Raw genomic sequence first — 18,232 nt, 5'->3', positions numbered from 1 at the left:
GATCTTGTTGAACGATGTGAGATCTTATCACTTAAACACAAGCTCGGAAGCCAGCTAATCTTAAGTTTGTTAAGATGTTTAAAATAAATGCCTATTTAAAGATTATATTAAATATATAAATATTATGTTGTATATATCTGTGTGTTATTTATAAAACTAAACAAAAAGGAGTTAAGCTTTAGGGACAAAGAAATGCTATTTAATCTGAAATGATGAAGAACTTGCCATTATTAAATCAAAGCTGGAGGTTAGAATCCTATCTTCTACCATCCAGAGAGCACAGTGTTGTAGTGGAACAATGAAAGACAAAATTTGCCACCTAAATTGGTGGCATATCCACCTTTTTATAATGTGGATTTATGGATAGTGATGTATGTCAGTATCATTAGTGCAGAGGTCTGGATTTAAATTCGGTTTCATTTCAATTTTTTTCTTACCATATTTACTAAAATATAATTTGACGCAATGTTCTGTAGATGGAGTAAGTAAAAACAGTCCCCATACTTAAAGCTGTCTATTCCTAACTGTTACCTGTACATCTTTTTTACAACATGTGCAGCTGCTGATTCTGTAGGACTGGCAAAACCTTGATTTGCATTAACATTTAATAACCATAAACTTTTCTTTGCATGATTGCAATTATATGATGGGGCTTCTTGCTTAGTGAATGGGTTTTTTGGTATTTTTTAACAGAGTATTGCCTCAACAAAGTTTTTAATTTGAATCCTGGATTTGAGGATACCTCTGCTGTACCCGCTACTCTCTGAAGTGATTTTAGTAACCTCTCTTGAAGGGCAAGCTTCTTATTTTCCACTACCTTCCATTCATTGGAAAGGCAAGGTTGCTTTTCCAGGGTGCTTGCCAAAGGTCCGGTGAGTAATGGATTTTTGACGGAGAGTGTTGCATCAGGGAAGTACTTGTGCAGCAGTTTTCTGGTTGACCTCTAGTTTGAGATAGTCTGTGTTCTCAAAGGCTTCATTGGATATGCCTGGAACTCTAGAGAGGGCTGAGATACAGGAGAAAAGACAAAGGCTTGTGGTACTGTATTTGTTACTTGTGTTTTTGAGTCTCAATTTCATTCCTCTTTAAAGTTAAATTGGCTTAAACTTCTCTTCCAGTGCTAGATGTTAAAAAGGAAAAGGCAATAGAGATCAGGCACAAGAAAACCCAACATTTTAAACATTGAAAAGTTTCATAAGTCATGAAAGACATTTTTCACCCATTGCATTTTGATAATCCAAATATGCAATATATGTAACAATTATTGAGAAATATTAAAGGAAAAAGTCTGTATTTCAGCAGGGCTGAATCTTTGGCTCATGATAATTGATTAATGTGACAACTGCACATAGAGTGCAAGGTCCTACCAGAGAACAGTTCCACATCATACAGTTTGGTTCCCAACTGAGAGTGTTTAGCATGGCTTTAACCAGCCATAAGATAAAGGAATTTAGTCAGATGTAGTCATCTGACTGTGCCTTTTTGACTGTAGAGTATTAGTTTCAGAATTATCTTACTCTATGCTAATACAAACTACAAAATATGGAGGAATATTGTGAATGCTACCTGCATGGACTTTGTAAATGATAGATGTCATTAGCAGAATGAGATTTGTCAGCTTCTTAATAGTACGTGGTGCAGGACAGCCATTGTCTGTATATTTGGGGAAGATAGAAAGCTTGTTGAGACTTCACAAATACCCCACCTTTTCTCTTTAGTTTTTAGAAGCTTGGGGTTGATTTCAGACAGCAGAATGAATGAAAGGAGAGGAGGAGATAACATAGAAATACATTTAGTTACAGGTTTACAACAGAAGGGAGGGTGGTGACTGACAGTGACTTGTACAGGAGGAAGAGAACAATTAACTTGCAATTAATTCAGAGGGATATGGTGGGGTGGAAGAACCTTGTCCTGGTTGGGAGCCAGCATGGTTGCTGTAATTGAACTGAATGAGCCTGATGATATGGAGAGAAACAAACCTTGATAAAATGGGATGAGCACACTTATTTTGTGGCCATCACATTTAAAAGGCAGGGATTTAGTTAGTGGAAAAATACCCTTTGGCGTGTGACAGAGGCAGCGTCCACTGCAGAGGTGTTGGGCTGAGCCAGCAGTAGGCAGTGGGATGTGTTGAGTCAGGGAGGTACAAGCCACGCTCTGCTTGGAGCTGCTGGGTCTTTGCTGTACTTTGCTTGTTACATGCTTTGCTTGCTACAGCAAATTTAAAAAAAGAACCCACTTTTGTTTGTTAACTGATTTATAAATCCATGGCAATTAAAGATGAGCAGCATGTTTTGCCTAAAGGGATGGCATTTCTCTGTGTTTGCTGTAACCTGATGTGTTATTTTGACTTCCAGATTATACGAGAGAACCATCTTTTTTCAGTGATAGTAAAGGTCATGTAATGACATCTGTATACCTTTAACTGCTGGTGCTGAAACAGTTTAGTAAAATTTAAAATTAGGTTAAAAATGTATAAATATAACATTTAAATATTTCACATGAAAGAAATACTATTTAGGAGATTCCAGAAAAGTTAGGACACTAATAAAAATGGTCTGTTTACCTTTCTGTTTGTTTATCAGTGAGTATCTTATTTCTAAAGATCACTTCAACTGGCTTCTTGTTCATTTATTTGGAAATAGATCTTGTTTTGTGTACTCTAATCAGCATTTTGTAGTTGGATAGTATGCCTGTGGTCTCCATTTGGGAGTGGTAGTTTGCAACCATATTCAAAGAACAGGCATTTGTGCTATCACACATTTGAATTGAGCAGTTGAACAGGGAAGTCTTCAGATATTAAACCCGGTTATGTTTGTATTTGTGTACTTTGTTTATCTGAAACAAAGCTCAGTATTAGGCACTACTGGTTACCGCCAGCTGGGTCCTCACTCTATAGTCACAGCTGTGCATTTAGCATCTAAGCCTGCTAAGAATAGCTGATTAGAAAATCAAACAGAACAAAGCTCACATAGTAGGGTCGGTACAATAACATTCCTGTCTGAGAATGGTAAAAAGATTTATTTCTCTTCCCCTTCCCCCCTCTTGCCTATAGTACAGCATAGATCAATAAGGACTTATTCTCTCTGTGCAAGTACAGGGACAGCCTCAAAAAAAATCTAGTACATATTCCAAAAACCTTCAGTCTTCAGTAACATAGTGGCACTGAAATCTTTGCTCATAGGCAAAGTCAGAAAAGAGAACAAGGTGAGGTCGTATAGTGTCTGCTCTTGTGCAAAGCTTGGGTTGCAATGAGCATTTTCCATGTGGCAAAAGGAGAAGCCTACTTAGGCAGCCTGAGAACAGTGCGTGTGGCAATCCCAAGGCAGCATCGTAAAAGCAAGCATGCAATTCTGAGAGGGATGAAATGGCCCCAAGACCAGTCCGCTGCTGTGTTGAGAGCTTCTTGCCTAGGGAAGGACGGGAATATTGTCTGTCTGACTGTCTTGGCCTTCTCTGAACAAGTGCCATTACCTCCCTGTGAGACCTTAATTATCACACACTAAGAGGGTTAAAAAGCCCATCTGATGTGGAACATGGTTGAAGATAAATTGGTACCTCCATTGGGATTGTGTGTGCCAGGAGGTCAGTCAGTCAACATAGGTGAAATAAGATATTTGGAGAAATAGGTAGGGAGCTTCAATAGAAGTTCATAATTTCAGTGTTACTCTTGTATTTTGACATGAGATCATATGTTTGCACAGAAGTTGACATGAAAACAGGCAGAGACCTGATGGGGTATGATACTGTGTTGTAACTGGGGCTTCTTTAAGCATTTTGTACTTCCGCATACATCGATTATTCTTTTTTAAAATTACTTAAGTGAAAATTGTAATTATTGTATGCATTAGATCATATTTTCTTGAGTATGTATCTAAAGCTATAACTGGATGCAAACAAAAATTCAGTTAGAAAATGTAGTTCACAATGCAATTCAGAAACTGAGCAGGTACTATAGTAGCCTTTATGTGTTTGTTTTTTTCACATGGATGAAAAAAGTACCACCACTTACCTGTGGTGATACTATGCCTGGTAAGGAGATGGGGATGGGCAAGAAGGCATGACATGTCTATCTGTATGTGCTCAGATTTATCCTTTGGATAAGGCTCTTCACTGGCTGTGGGGATGATCTGGGGAAAACAGCCTCCCTCATTCAATCATTTTTGTGGGTACCTCTCCAATCCCAGGCTTTTCAGCTAAGTTTTTGCCTTAAAATTTCTGCAAAATTCCAGTATTCATCTGTGTATTCAGCTTAATACTTCATTAATGTCAACTTGTTTTCATTGTGAATTTACAAAGAAGAATAATTACATTGTTAGTTCTGTTTCAACTACAAGCTGACAAGTGCCTGGTCTAAGGTTTTTTTCAGAAATTCTATTGGAAAATTTGCTTTCAAATTCATCACGTTTTGTGGTTATAATGGTTGTAATTGTTTGAGGTTTGACTGCTAGTTTGGAAGGATAAAGCCAGGTCTGTTTCTAAGCTTGTGGTCAGTTTGTCAAGTTTGCAGGGCCATCTCAGCAAAGCAACACTGTCTGCTGGGTTTGCTGAGACTTAAGGTAATTGAGGCAGGGGTTTTTCTTTCTACACAGCAAAACTTGAAAATACTTGTATTTGTGGGAAAAAGTAATCCAGTGCTCTGGTAGTCACTTAAAGAGAACTGTTTTAAAGAAGCGCTTGTTTTGTGACATATGCATAAAGTTTGCATTAGTGTGAAAATTAAAGGTGTTCCTTCTCAATTCTGCATCCAGTTGAAATTTGAGGAGTTTGAGAAGGTTCAATAATACATCTTATCATGTGATAAACTCCCTCATCAGACCGCTGATGTAGGTTTAGACCTCAAAGGTTGTAATTTCAAATATTAAGTGTCCTTTCCTTACATTAAAGAAATCACACAACTTACAGTAAACCTGACCACTGTTTAAATTGAGAATGAGGTTGCTTTCTTGCTGCAAGCAAGGAGCTGTAAAATGCGTCCTGAGCAGGCAATGTTGCTTTTAATGAAGACAGCTTTAATGACTCATCCTGACTCAGTAAGTTTTCATGCAGAGCGTAATGAGATCAGGAAGCAAGAAGGTGCTGGAGGTCAAAAGTGTAAGTGGATTTAAGAAAAACAAAGGAGTTAATTCATAGGAGATGGGCGTAGGTGTCTGTGAAATATTTTAGCATATGGTGTGGCAGTGGTGGTTTCACTGAAACTGGTACTTGGGGTGTTAAGGCTGATATGGCCCCAGTAAATGGGAAGGTAGGAAGGTGACTAAAGGCTACAGTGGCTGGTTATGCTGAAATTGTAGACAACCAAAATTGTCTTGTGGCATCAATGTGTTCCATGAGTCAGGTTTTGCAAGAATGGCTCAAATTTTTGCCTTGCTTGTCCTGCATCACAGGCACTTCAGTGTGGTAGTAAAGTAAGCATTTGTGATGTGTATGTGTGAATTAAGTGAGGTACATAGCTGTAGTAGTAATGCTGATGAAGTATTTCGTCTCATGTGCCAAGATCATAGTTTGCTTTTTATCTACTGGGAGTATCTGTTCTGTACCTTCAGGTCATGAACTCAAGCAGATATGCAAGGAGGCACTGTTAAGTCCCAGGTCCTTAATTTTTTTTTTTTTTTTTAATTTTTTAATTAATTTTTAATTTTTTTTAACCCAATCACATTTTTAGTAATGTGTAGTGATCCCATTTAATTGAGGCTGTGCTATGCCAGGAATTACCCAGATGTATGCAAGGAGAACCTTTGTCTTTATAAATCTGTAGTTCATTTTCTGCAGCCCATGCTTCGTACTAATCTCCAGCAGAGATCTCTCTGCTGAAGAGGGGCTGCAGATCAGAAGACAGGCATGCAATGCTTCTTGTTACCAGCACAACGTAACGCTTATGTAAAATCAGGACAAATTTTGGCAGTGGAGAATCTTTGAGTTGATGTTAAAATACAACAAGCTGACTTGAAGCTTTTCTGGATCTTCTCAAGGTTGCTACAGGACAACTGTATGATGAATCAAAATTCTCTTATTTCTAATTTAGGATCCTAACAGTAACCCCAATGACAGCTTCAAGTTCCTTTGCTTCTGATTTGGGTTGGCCAGGCACCATCTAGTGCTGGTATGGCAACCCACTGTAGCCATGGGGATTTTTATTCTATCTGAGCTAAGACCTTGCCTGTTGCACTTGTGGTAATAGTTACATTGTTGTTGGGTCAGAGTTTATCTGCTCTTGACCAGTTCTGAGCATGGCAAACCTCATTTCACTTGTCTCTTCCACAGTGTGGACCTGTCTGTAGGGGAAGCATGCCCAGTTTCTGAAGTTAATTAAAATCTTTCCATACAAACGTTTGTTGCTTGGATCCCCCTTGAGAGCTTGTGGGTGTGTGTGTGTTGCTGCACTTTGGAAGTGGAATCAGGAGAGACAGCAAGCAGATAGTAAGATTCAGTTTTTACAGAAGAAAACAGTTCATATTGCACTGATTTTTATTTTTAATATAATCCTGTTTAATATGGCAAACATTCTTTCTTTTAGGCCTGATGTCAAGATTTTGTCTTGCCTGTGAAGATCTTAAATTCCCCTTGTACATGTTATGTTACACTGAATCAGTGGGATTATTTTCAAAAGGAAAGATTTGAAAAGTTTGGCTATGAAATCAGCCACAATAATGTTATTGCACAACAATAAAATGCAAGAAGCCTGTAGGTAGTGTAACTCTAATTCCATGATATGTGGTAAATTTCCTTTTGTTTTTCCTCTACATAAAATTCTAAGTACTTAATAGCTATTCATTAATATACATGGGGATTTTTGAATGCTATTTTAGAAATTGCATTATAAGGAAATATTTTATACCTCCTTTATGTTTACATAATGGCATATAATTCTTATTATGTGAATACATCAGAGTTATGAAGTCTTACAGAATTTCAAATTATGCATAGAGGACCAGTAGCCTTGGGATCTCCAGCAACAGAAACCACATGCCTGTCCAAGCAAATGTAGTCATGGGTAGGACCTCCCCATGCTGAATGACAAATATCGAGCAGTAGTGACAACTAGCCCAATTTCAACCTTACTAAAAAGCAAGCATGCCTCCATCTGGATTTTATACCACTGAACACAACCATTTTGTCCCTGAAGTTCAGCCAGTTTTCAGTCTCTCCTCACTTTCCATTTGTGTTGCCAGTACCTCATCAATATGTCTGTGGCCAGCTCCTTGTTGCCTACTGGCACTTCTGGGTGCATCCTGTTAGATCCTGTATACTTGTGTATGTCCAGTTCATTTAAAAATAGCCTAGCACAATCTTCCACTGAGTCTTTGATCCAGGCTTTCCCTCTGGTCTGAGAGACCTGGGATTGCCAACGGGCCACACTTACTAGTAATGGCTGAGTGAAGAAACCACTAAATACTCTGGTCTTAACTGCATTTTGGTTTTGTCACCAGGTTTCTTGTCCCATTCAGAAGTGGGCCTGGGTGTCCACTGGTCTTCATTTTGCTACTCATGTACCTTGCTGCCTTTCATGTCCCTATTATCAGATTCAGTTGCAAACGGACTTTGGATTTCCAAACCCTATTCCTGCAAGCTCAGGCAGTGCCTGTTTATTCCTCACAGGCCACCTGTCTCTACCTCATCTGTGCTTGCTTTATACATCTGAGTCTTGCCACAAGTCTTTTGTTCCTCCTCCTGTCATCTTTGCTCAACTTCCTGCTCGTCAACATGGAGTGTGCTTGAGCTCAGAGGAGGTGATGCTTGAATATCAACCGTCTCTCCTGAAACCCTCTTCTCTCCAGGGCTGTATCCCACAGGATTCTTCCAGGCACATCTCTGAAGAGGCCAGAGTCAGTTGTTCCTAAGTCCAGGAAATGCTGCTGTTGTCTCCCTTGTTCTCTTGGTATCCTGAACTCCTTAATCTCATGGTTACTACAGTCAAGGCTGCCCTTGACCTTTGCATCCAGAACAAGGTCTGTCTTATTCTATTTGTGAGGTCCAGTAGTGCATCTGCTCTTGTTTTGCTTCTTGAGCACTTGTGTCATGGAGTTGTCATCAAGAAGGCATTCCTGAAACCTCCAGGTACTTGCCCCTCCAGCAGGTGAGTGTGGGTGGGTGAGTGCCCTATAAAGGGGAGAGCCTGTGAATGTTGGGCTTCTTCCAGTTGTTGGAATGAAATCACCTTGTAACAGGTGAATTCAACTCTTAGATTATAACTTGATCAAATGTCACAAAGGGGCAGAGATCTGTCTTTTACAGGATGATACTTGATTGCTTTTGAGAACAGAGCCCACAAAAGGTTATTTTCTTCTAAGCTTTTGTCAATGGATAGGAAATAGTTGAAGCTGTAACTAGCTGAAGCACTAAGTAAAAGTGACTGTAATATAATTACATTTGCGGCATGGTTTTAGGTCCTCAGGGACTCAAGGACAAACTTGAAATAAATCACAAAACCTCTTGGAAGCTTCCGTGTCAGAAGTTCATCAAGTAAAGAAGCTTCCATGTCAGAAGTTCAGCTTTGAGGCAGGTCATAGACACTTCCTCTCCTTTCCCTCCTTCCCTCTTCCTCCACAGATGTAGAAAAAGAAATGGAAAAGAAAATGCACTGGGAAATACTTCTATAGAATGTGGATATCCCTTTTTCACTGCATAGCAGAGACTACTGTGCAAGCCCCAGTGTAATGTGAAAGTCTTCATTACACCTGTTGGGTTTTGTGGTAGCTTTTGTGGTTTTAGGCTCAGATACAATGGGACAGGATTATTCTATTATTGTCTGACCTCCTATTTATTACCAAGACAAGAGGTGCATTGTGAACAGGGCTTCGAGTTTTCCTTTTACTCACTTCCTATTGCTGTACTAGTGTGGAGCAGGCTTAAATTTTCTGAGACCACAATTAGGCCATATTCTGGGAAAGAAAACATATTCTTCAGCAGACTGACATATCTTGTTGCTTACTCCCTGAAAGTGGAAACTGAATGTGTGTTGTGAAACCCTGGTTTCTTCCAAGTTGTGCTTATTATTTTTATGTAAATGCAAGAAAACTGCTCTCACTTTCTTTAAGGCTAGGAATTACACATTTAACTCCCAGATGTCATTTATATATTTCCTGTGCTGTATTTCCAGGCTGATACTAGGAGATCTGTTTATATTGTGCAGAGTTCAAATGTAATATGTTGTGAATGTGTAACAACAGATCAGTTAAGAAAGGACAAAGTCTCATAAAACTGATATTAATATAGAAGCTAAAAAACCCTGGAATTAATTTACTGTTCGTAGCCTGTGGTATGGTTATTTCTGAAATGTTTATGACTTGAAACTTGGCTTGGGAAGTAATGTAGGAGCCTACAGCTGTTCTTCCTAAGAAATGTGTATTTAATCTGTTCCTGTGGTTTACCTATGTTTCTGTAGTGCTCAGTATAAATTTTCTCTTTCACAGGATCTCCAAACATGGGTGAATGGTGCTAATGAAAATGGCTTTGTCCTTGTCTCTTTTGGAGCTGGAGTGAAATACCTGTCAGAAGATATAGCCAATAAGTTAGCACATGCCCTGGCAAGACTGCCTCAGAGGGTTATTTGGAGGTAAGTGCCATCATAGATACAACTGGGATGGTTTGAAGCATGCATTTCCTGTTGTGTCATCTTGACCTAGAGCTGCAGAAGCTGAAACTGAGACAGTCTGGGTGGCACAGAGGACTTACTCTTTCAAAAGACTTTGCAGAAATGTTGCAGTCCCTGGTAATAAGGAGAAACAATGATTTCATGGCAAATTAAGGTATATCCTCCTGTGCTGCATTTGCATCCTAGAAGAACTGGGGACAGTGAAAAGAGTCTGAGGTTATAACATTTGTAACATTCTGTCATAATTTCTGTTAAAGAAGCTACCCCAGGGAGGAAGAATGACATCATGCTGATTTAATTACAGGTTTTCTTTTTTCCTCTTTTTCCTTCACTTTTTCAGGCCCCTTCTCCTCTTTTATCATTAAACATAGACTTTCATAATTGCTCTTCTCACTTGTCTCTTTTTCTGTGAGAAACTGGGGAAGGAAAATCTGCAGGAGTGAAAATTGGTGATAAGCCTTCTCAGCTCTAAAAACATCTCAAGTGGTGCTCTCAAGTTTCTGCAAAAATCCAAGTACTGTTGAGTTAGCTCTGCTTCATGTTGAGCATTGCTCTGGAATATATTTTAAGGAAGGTTGTGTGAACTATTGGTTTCCAAATAATCAGTGTCTTACAATTAGTGGCCACTGTCTTTGCACTTTTGGAATTGTATTAGCAGTCTATTAAGTATCCTGTTCCCTGCTATATCTTAGGACTTCTCTAGCTGCTGTGTGTAGTGGAAATTGTGAACCCCAGTAATGTACAGGAAAATGGAAGATCTCCAGGCTGTGGCACAGAGACTTTGGTAGTTTTAGTAAAGGTCTGACCAGTTTTTGTTTAGGGTAGAACCCTCCTATATGTGTGGTTTTTATAAAGCCTGCAATACTGCTTGGCTTGCAATTAATTGTTAGTCCCTGTTAATCTTAATGCTTTTCATTTACCTTTTTTTTAACTGTGTTTTCCCTGGAATATTTTTGTGTAGGAAAACATGATCTGTGATTCTTTGAAGCTAGAGTTCTAATGTTGTTTTAACAAGCAGAATATTTTAAAGTCATTTGATGGAGCTGTTGCAAAACAGGTGTTAGATAGTGGTCACTGGTAATTTTGTCCCTCTTTCTATTCAGACAGAGTTTTCAGTAAAGCAGTTGATTTGGAGCTAGAGAAGTTATAAAACCTCTTATCAGTCACAGTGATATATATGTTCTCAGAAGGAACTGTGTTGCCATTACATTAATAGAAAACATTGAATGGCAAGGAAACCGAATTATGAAAACATGAAATTGGAAGTTACTGGCTATTTACAGCATTTTGTTTGAGCCTATTGTGTCTTATCATAGTGAGTAAACAGAGTCCCTTTGAAACAGGGGATCTGCTTAGGGCTCATGGATCAGTTTATTGATTTTGGAGGTCTTGATAAGTCAACTTCATTTGTTTTTATTTTTTAGGTTTTCGGGAAACAAACCAAGGAATTTAGGAAACAATACGAAGCTGATAGAATGGTTACCACAAAATGACCTCCTCGGTAAGTATCTATTTTGGCCGTATGTCACTTATTCTCATTCAATTTCAGGTTGCTTTTCCAACAATATTCTACTGAATCAGCAATCATTCTAAGACTAGAATAATTTCTGTTGTGGAAGTCATAGAATGAAAATATAGAGTTTGTCAGAATTTTAAGATGATGAAATCAAACACCTTTCTGATACTGATTATCTTTCCTTGATACTACTTTTTTTTTCCTTAAATTGATAGGGTGGAAGGATATAGTTACTCAAAAGACTATTTCATCTAATGAATGGGAAATTTTTTTGTATCATCGATACCAGGAAAGCTACGCAGCTTGAGAAAAACTAATAATTAAAGATAAATAAGTAGAGTTTTTCTAGAATCTGCTGTTTTAGGGAACTGATGACTGTAACTGCTAATTTCTCTTATAAAAAAGCATTGCTTGCTAATCTCCTAATGGAAGAGAGAGAAAACTGAACATACAAAATTTGTTCACATTCAATCAAAGTGAATCTTAGGGGTCTGTAAATACTGCTTATTTTTATACTGTTTATTTTTCTTCAAAGAAAGCTCTAAGATAACCCAAGCACTTACGTTATTAATGCACGTTGATGATGACTTTTCTGTTTTAACTCCAAGTTCTCAGGTGCAGAGATGAAACTTCATAGCCTTCCACTAAAGACTGTTAGAGTCTGTGTTTTGTTTGATTTCCTCCCCCCCACCCCCTTTTTGTCAAAGGGTAGTGGAATACCATGCAGATCCAAGGAGCTACAGAGTATTTATGGCTGTCTCTGGGATACATGGATGTTGGTATACTTGCAAAGCCGTTCCATTGCTGTGATGGGCTCTGATGAATGAGTTAAGCATATGTGTGCATCTGTGTATGTCAGCTGGAGTATTTTACCTTACTGTAGTGACTAGGCAAAAAACTTATAAGCAGGTAGATTTCTTTTGATTACTACATTGCTCTGAGGCATTCTCATTTTTCCATTACATTAGGTTGTTATTGTTATTGTCAGATCTTGCTAGCCTGAAGTAAAGCATGTGAAGCTTTACGGGGAATGTAACCTCAGTTGTCCTGTCATTAAACAGCTTGCATTTCATATGAATAATGAGCAAAAATGCTCTCTCCCTGGCTCATTTGTACTGCTAAACAGATTGGAGTCACCATCTGCAGCTATTCAGAAGTAAATGTGTGTATATTAAATACTCTATTAATAATTCTACATATTGTATACATGAGAATTTTCTTTGCATAGGCCATTCCCACTCACTCGGTGTATAAGGAAATAATCTAATGTGTGGGAAATATCACAGAGTGGGTTTAAGGAGGAGAACTTCAGAACAAGTTGCGTTCGTTTTTGCCTTCCTGAATAGCAGCCACAGAAACATGGTGACAAACATGTTGTATCCAATTGCTTCAATAACTTTGCCTTGAGTGGATGTAAATGTTTTTTTAATCTTGGTGCTTCTTCTGTTTTCAGGTCACTCGAACATTAAAGCTTTTCTTAGTCATGGGGGTTTGAACAGCATTTTTGAAACCATGTACCATGGGGTTCCGGTGGTGGGGATCCCCCTTTTTGGTGACCATTACGATACTATGACTCGTGTGCAGGCCAAAGGCATGGGAATATTGTTGAACTGGAAAACCGTCACTGAGACTGAATTGTATGAAGCCCTAGTAAAAGTTATTAATGATCCCAGGTATGCAATGGGCAATTATTTCTTGCTTTTATATTAAGTTTTTGTTGTGAGATAAATATGCATACACAGAAGCTTTGTGCAAAGAAAAAAAATCAACCCCCCCCCCCCAAAACAATCCCAAATCAACCCCCAAAACACAACAGGCATATTTGCTTTCATTTGTGTGCACAGTTGGGTCAAGTCTTTTGATGGTTGTCCCATTTCACACCATTACTTATTTGATCAAGTTTCTGTGTATGTGCTAAGCTTGTTGATCAGCATATCAAAACTCTAGTGCTGTGCTTGATTTTTGTGACAGTGAAGGGCTGTGTGAAGGGCAGAGAGGTTATAGAAACAAACCTGTCCTGACATATTCCTTGTTGCAGACCAAGGTCTCAGTGTGTCTTGATTGTTCCATATTTAGCCCTTTACCTGATGAGCTTCCTAAGGGGCTTGGAACAACTTACATCAATAGGTTATAGAATGGCATATTAAGGTATTCAGAAGAGGGACTCTTCCAAAGACTCATGATTTGATTTAAAAAAAAAAAAAAAAGCAACACAGTTATTTTCCTATTCTGGCCAGTAATACTTATCATAGCATGAGGAAGTCATTTGCATGTGTTGGAATGACAATGTTCTAATAAATCATTATGAATATGAGGACTCCAGTCTTGTGTGTAATTTTTCTGTCATTACTCAAGTGGAGTAAGTAAAAAGCGATGAACTGAACTTTGTAAATCTTTCTGACTCTAGAAAACTAAATTTCTCAAGGATATCAAAGTACAAAGAGAATCCCTTTACAAGTTTGTTCTGAACTGATCTGTTTTAACATCTTTAATGTTCAGTTCATCTTCAGATTAAAAACAGTGACATGTTAACTGACTGTAGTTTTGGTGTATGATGCCAGCAAAGCTTGTTGCTTTCATGAGAGCAAAGTCTTTAAATGGAGCTTGCCTTTGGAAAGAAGAGCAAGCAGCAGAACAGTGGAGAAGGGGAATGTTGCTGGAGAGATCTCGATAACATCAGTTTCATCATCTTTCCCTTGTGCAGGTATCCTTTGCAGAGAGGCGAGTCTTGCATAAATAACCTGTCAGCCCTGCAGCTGCAGGAAAAGAGGAGGGAAGGAATTCGCTGCAGTCGGCTGCTGGGCGCAGCCTGTTGAGAAAACAGTTCTAGTCTGAACTGTGGACCCAAGTGAAAATATTCTACTGCACAATCAAAAATGAGTTTCTTGCTTTTGCTCTCTGTGTCTCTAGTAGTAATTCCGTTGCACAATAACATAAACTACTGATGTGTTAGGGTATGTTGCCACTCAACAGTGAAGGAAAGATGAATGTATATCGCTTAATAGGATTAATTTTGGATTTAGATAAGATTCCCCTCTGGCAACAGATCAGCTTGGCTCTTCATCACTTTGCTGGAGGGTGTATGTTTTCTAGTCATTTTTCATCAGTGAGCTGTAAGAATTGTTTTAAGGTCAGATTATCTGCCGTGTCTATCTCTCTCTGCATGCTGCTGGTTGCAAGAGTCCTGAACTAATATGCTTTTTGATCTGAAGAGGCTCAAATATAGTTATATATTTGCAGACTTGCATTGTTCAGAGCCCTGACAATCATTTTTCCTTTCTTCCCTTTTCTTTCTTTCTCTCCCACAGCTACCGGCAGCGGGCCCAGAGGCTGTCTGAGATTCACAAAGACCAACCCGGTCATCCCGTTAACCGGACTGTGTACTGGATTAATTACATCCTGCGTCACAACGGAGCCCAACATCTACGTGCCGCTGTTTACAGCATCTCTTTATATCAGTATTTCTTACTGGATATTGCCTTTGTTGTACTAGTGGGTCCTGCCTTACTTTATTATATTTTGGCCAGGATAACAAAATTTATCCGCAAACAAAGCAAACATCTTTGTGCAAATGACGAACATAGCACTATTAATGGACATTACCAGAATGGGATCCCAAATGGCAAGTATAGAAGGAATGGCCACATTAAGCATGAAAAAAAGGTGAAATGAGCCCACTGCCCTATGTAAAGTAGTAACGAATCAGATCAGTAATCAGATTTTATCGCTGTAACTTAGTCTAACAACTACTTAAAACCTCAATAAGCAGTTCTAACACTCCCCTTCAGTATGTAATATTATGTGACAAAGTTCTGTGGAACTAAGAGAAGTCTTTAAAAAAGAAAAAGCAAGCACAACCTAAAATGGAAAATATTTTATTCTTAATGCTGATGCAGAGATCTTATTCTGGCACTGAGGTTTTTAGAAGCCTTTCATCTCTAATGTCATAAAGCAATAATATTTTACTTTTTTCAGTTTTTAAAAGCTAAATGTGTGTCCCCCAAAAAAGGAAGGGTTACTTTTTATTTGCAGAGGTTTTTTCTTTATATTTTTATTATTTTAATATATCCATCTTTTAGGTGAGAGTACTTTATTGCTAGCTCTATTTCCTTTCTTGAAGGTTCAACAAGTTGTGTAAGAATGCTGGTTAAAAATATATGTATTTTTCCATATATTTTTATGCAAGAAATATTAAATTGCTGAATGATAACACAGACATTAAAAAATCATAATCTGAATGAGCACTGAAGAAAAATGGCAAAAACATGTGGTAATATTAGTGATAAGCTGCATGACTCTTCTGCTCAGTACCAGTACTTTGAAGAAAAGGATCTTTAGCTGTTCTTCAATATGTCTTAATTTTTAATTTATACCAAATTTTATTTTTTGCCTTTCTCTGCATATATAATTTATGCCATGAAAATATTAGGGAGTGCTGTTTCAGTTTAAAATGTGGCTGTGTGGGAAGTAGATTTGCATAATTAAGAAAAATAAATGGAACAAACAACATCAAATAATAAAAGCTAGCCCTGTGCTTAATGCAGAAGGTTTTGTAATGGCCCAGACTGGTGCAGAATCAAACCACTATTTGAGGTTTGTTTAAAAAAAAAAACAAACACCCAAACAAAAAACCAAAAAGACCCAACAAACAGCTCCTCCACCCCAAAGTTGAATGTCCTTATTAATTCTTCTTAATAATAAGTTCTTTCTAAATCGCAGTGTTGTAGATGTTCTCTTTCAATGGTTGCATCTGGAAAAAGATATTTTGCCTTCTATTATTCTGGGCCATGCAATCCATGTTTCACATAGTTGCCAATATGAATTTCTCAGAGATGAGAAGGGAGGCTGCTCCCCATGTGGGTCACCAGCCTTCCTCCCCACCTCTGCCACAATGTGTAGGGTGAAGCCCGGCCACTGCAGCTCAAGGTTTGCAGAGGTGGTTGTCTCCCCCTTCCCCTGCTATGGCCCCTTCTCACAACAATCTTGTTCAATCATTGTTGCCGACCTGGGATGCTGGTGATGGTGTGCACCAAGGGTGGGATGCAAGGTGTAAAATCAGAGCTGCCCTGAGAACCAGAGTTGGCAACTATGAATTTATTTCCATGTCATTCTGTTTACTTGGAATTTGCACTACACATGTTGTGAGTGTATGCTTTATTTATTTGTAGTTTGAAATCCCATGCTTGAAAGAGAAAGGAAAGAAATCTATTTACCTGGTGATGTTCACTAACAACGGGGAGAGCTATGATGATAACAGCATGCTGAGATCATCTTCATACACAGTGATGCAATATTTCACTATCATTCCATCAGGAGCCTCTATCCTATAGCAATAATAACAGTACAGATGTTTCTAATATGCAGTACAGCTACTTGTACTGCTTTCTGAATACTTGAAGAAAATGGTATTATAAGTAAGCCTATTAGCTATACCTTTTTACAATCTTGCAGTTTGTGGCACCTAAAGGAGCACACAGAGGCAATGAATGGTGGGATGGTAATAAAACTTCGAGTGTATGAATGACTTGGTTTGAATGTTTTTCTTTTTTTGGCATTGAAGAAGGTAAAAAAGCACTGACCGGATGATTAAGCATAATTTAATCTCCACTGTGATAAAACTTAAGCAATAAACATGGATTTAATTGAGAAATTCTGTTGTTGGATGTATGTTTTTATTCAAATGAATGGTGTATATTTCAAAGTACTCGGTATGTGTGGGTCTGTATAAATGGCTGCTTATTAGAATTCACAGCTTCTTTCTTCTCAGTATATACCCTGCTGCATGATAAGTGTTTGAAATCAAAAATTAGTATTTTTTGTGACTGCATACCTATTTCCTGTAGGTGTTGAGTCAATTGAAAGATGGAATGCTTAGCCAAGTTTCTTTTTTAAGGTAGTTTATGTAAATATTGCTGGTAAAGTGTATTTTTTCTGTATGCATTTATTTATACCCATTTCTTAGAAAGTAAAATGATTTTTTGCAGTGATAAGAGATGAACTTATTGATTTCTGAATAGTTTCTTTAAAAATAAATTTGCTGCATTTCAGTTGTAAAAGGGGGAAGTTGCTGCATTATTAATTGCATTATCAAAATTCTAGATGAGCCTTGACCCACCTAAAGTATAGAAATACCTATTGTCTTTAAAGTTACCTTCTGGTAAGTTCAAATGTGATCTGTTAATGTAGCTGTTTTTCATTTCAGGTGCCTGCAGTATTGCAGGAATCTCTATTAGACAAAGTTGGTGGATAATGGTGTGGGGGAAACACTTCTGTGAAACATGTCTGACAGGAGGGGAGTTAAACTTTCAGAAAGGTAACTGGAACAAACCAAGCAAACTGTTCTATGGGCAAAGGTAGCAGACAAGAAAAGTGTGGAAGGTACATGCCACTTGAGTAAAGATTTTCAAAATATCCTGAGACACTTAAGTGCTCACTGTAGGTTTTGGTATTCAGCTTTCTGATTTCCTTTGAATGGCTCAGTAATTCAAGAAGAAAGCAGCCATAAAACCATGACAGTTTAATTATCACCTCCAGAAATACTTTCTGGAGAATGGTTATTATTTGGCATCTAAGGAAATCAATGAATGTGCTGGCAATTTTTTCTTCTTCCTTAGATCACTTCGAAAATCAGGTTTCTAGTACTGTTCTGTGTTCATCTCTTTTTTGATGCCCTTGAAAGACACCACTTCTCATTAAACTGTGTTCTGATTTTATTTGACGGCAAACTAAAAACGCAGGTTTTTCTGTGCTTAGTCTGATCTGTACACCTGTAATGAAGAGACAATTAAAATACTGGTATGGGTGCATGCATTGAAGGAGAATTCTAGGCCCAGGATACTAAATTTCCCTCTTAATTTGCATGGGTACCTATAAATGGTTTTATTTGTATATGAAATCTAATGCATGTGTATAGGTAAAAAACAGAAGAAGCCATATGGCTTCTTCTGTAAGTGAGCTGTGCTTTGTTTGCTTTGGCTTTTCAGAAGACACTTTTACTGAATTTTGTTTGGGTTTGGGTTGGTTTGTGTGGGTTTTGGGTTTTTTTTGTTTGGTTTTGGTTTTATCTGTCTTGACAAATGACTTATCTTTCTTGCCATACAACACTAGAGGTGGCTTGTGGC

The 18,232-nt window shown here is 38.1% G+C and overlaps 1 protein-coding gene across 7 annotated transcripts in view; it reads left to right on the top strand.

Moving 5' to 3' along the window:
- UGT8 (UDP glycosyltransferase 8) overlaps positions 1-16,761 on the top strand; it is a 44,396-nt gene extending 27,635 nt beyond the window's left edge. For all 7 annotated transcript variants that reach the window (XM_008501812.2, XM_030450809.1, XM_030450813.1 and 4 more), the window contains exons 3-6: positions 9,414-9,556; positions 11,020-11,096; positions 12,565-12,784; positions 14,420-16,761. In XM_008501812.2, coding sequence (XP_008500034.1) covers positions 9,414-9,556; positions 11,020-11,096; positions 12,565-12,784; positions 14,420-14,783 — 804 coding nt within the window. In that variant the 3' untranslated portion in view covers positions 14,784-16,761. The remainder of the gene's footprint in view (positions 1-9,413; positions 9,557-11,019; positions 11,097-12,564; positions 12,785-14,419) is intronic.
- The last annotated feature ends 1,471 nt before the right edge of the window (positions 16,762-18,232 follow it).

Source organism: Calypte anna, chromosome 4B (assembly GCF_003957555.1).
Source record: "Calypte anna isolate BGI_N300 chromosome 4B, bCalAnn1_v1.p, whole genome shotgun sequence".
In the NCBI taxonomy this organism is placed as follows: domain Eukaryota; kingdom Metazoa; phylum Chordata; class Aves; order Apodiformes; family Trochilidae; genus Calypte; species Calypte anna.
Note: the sequence above shows the minus strand (reverse complement) of the source record. Positions and strands in the feature narration are given on the sequence as shown.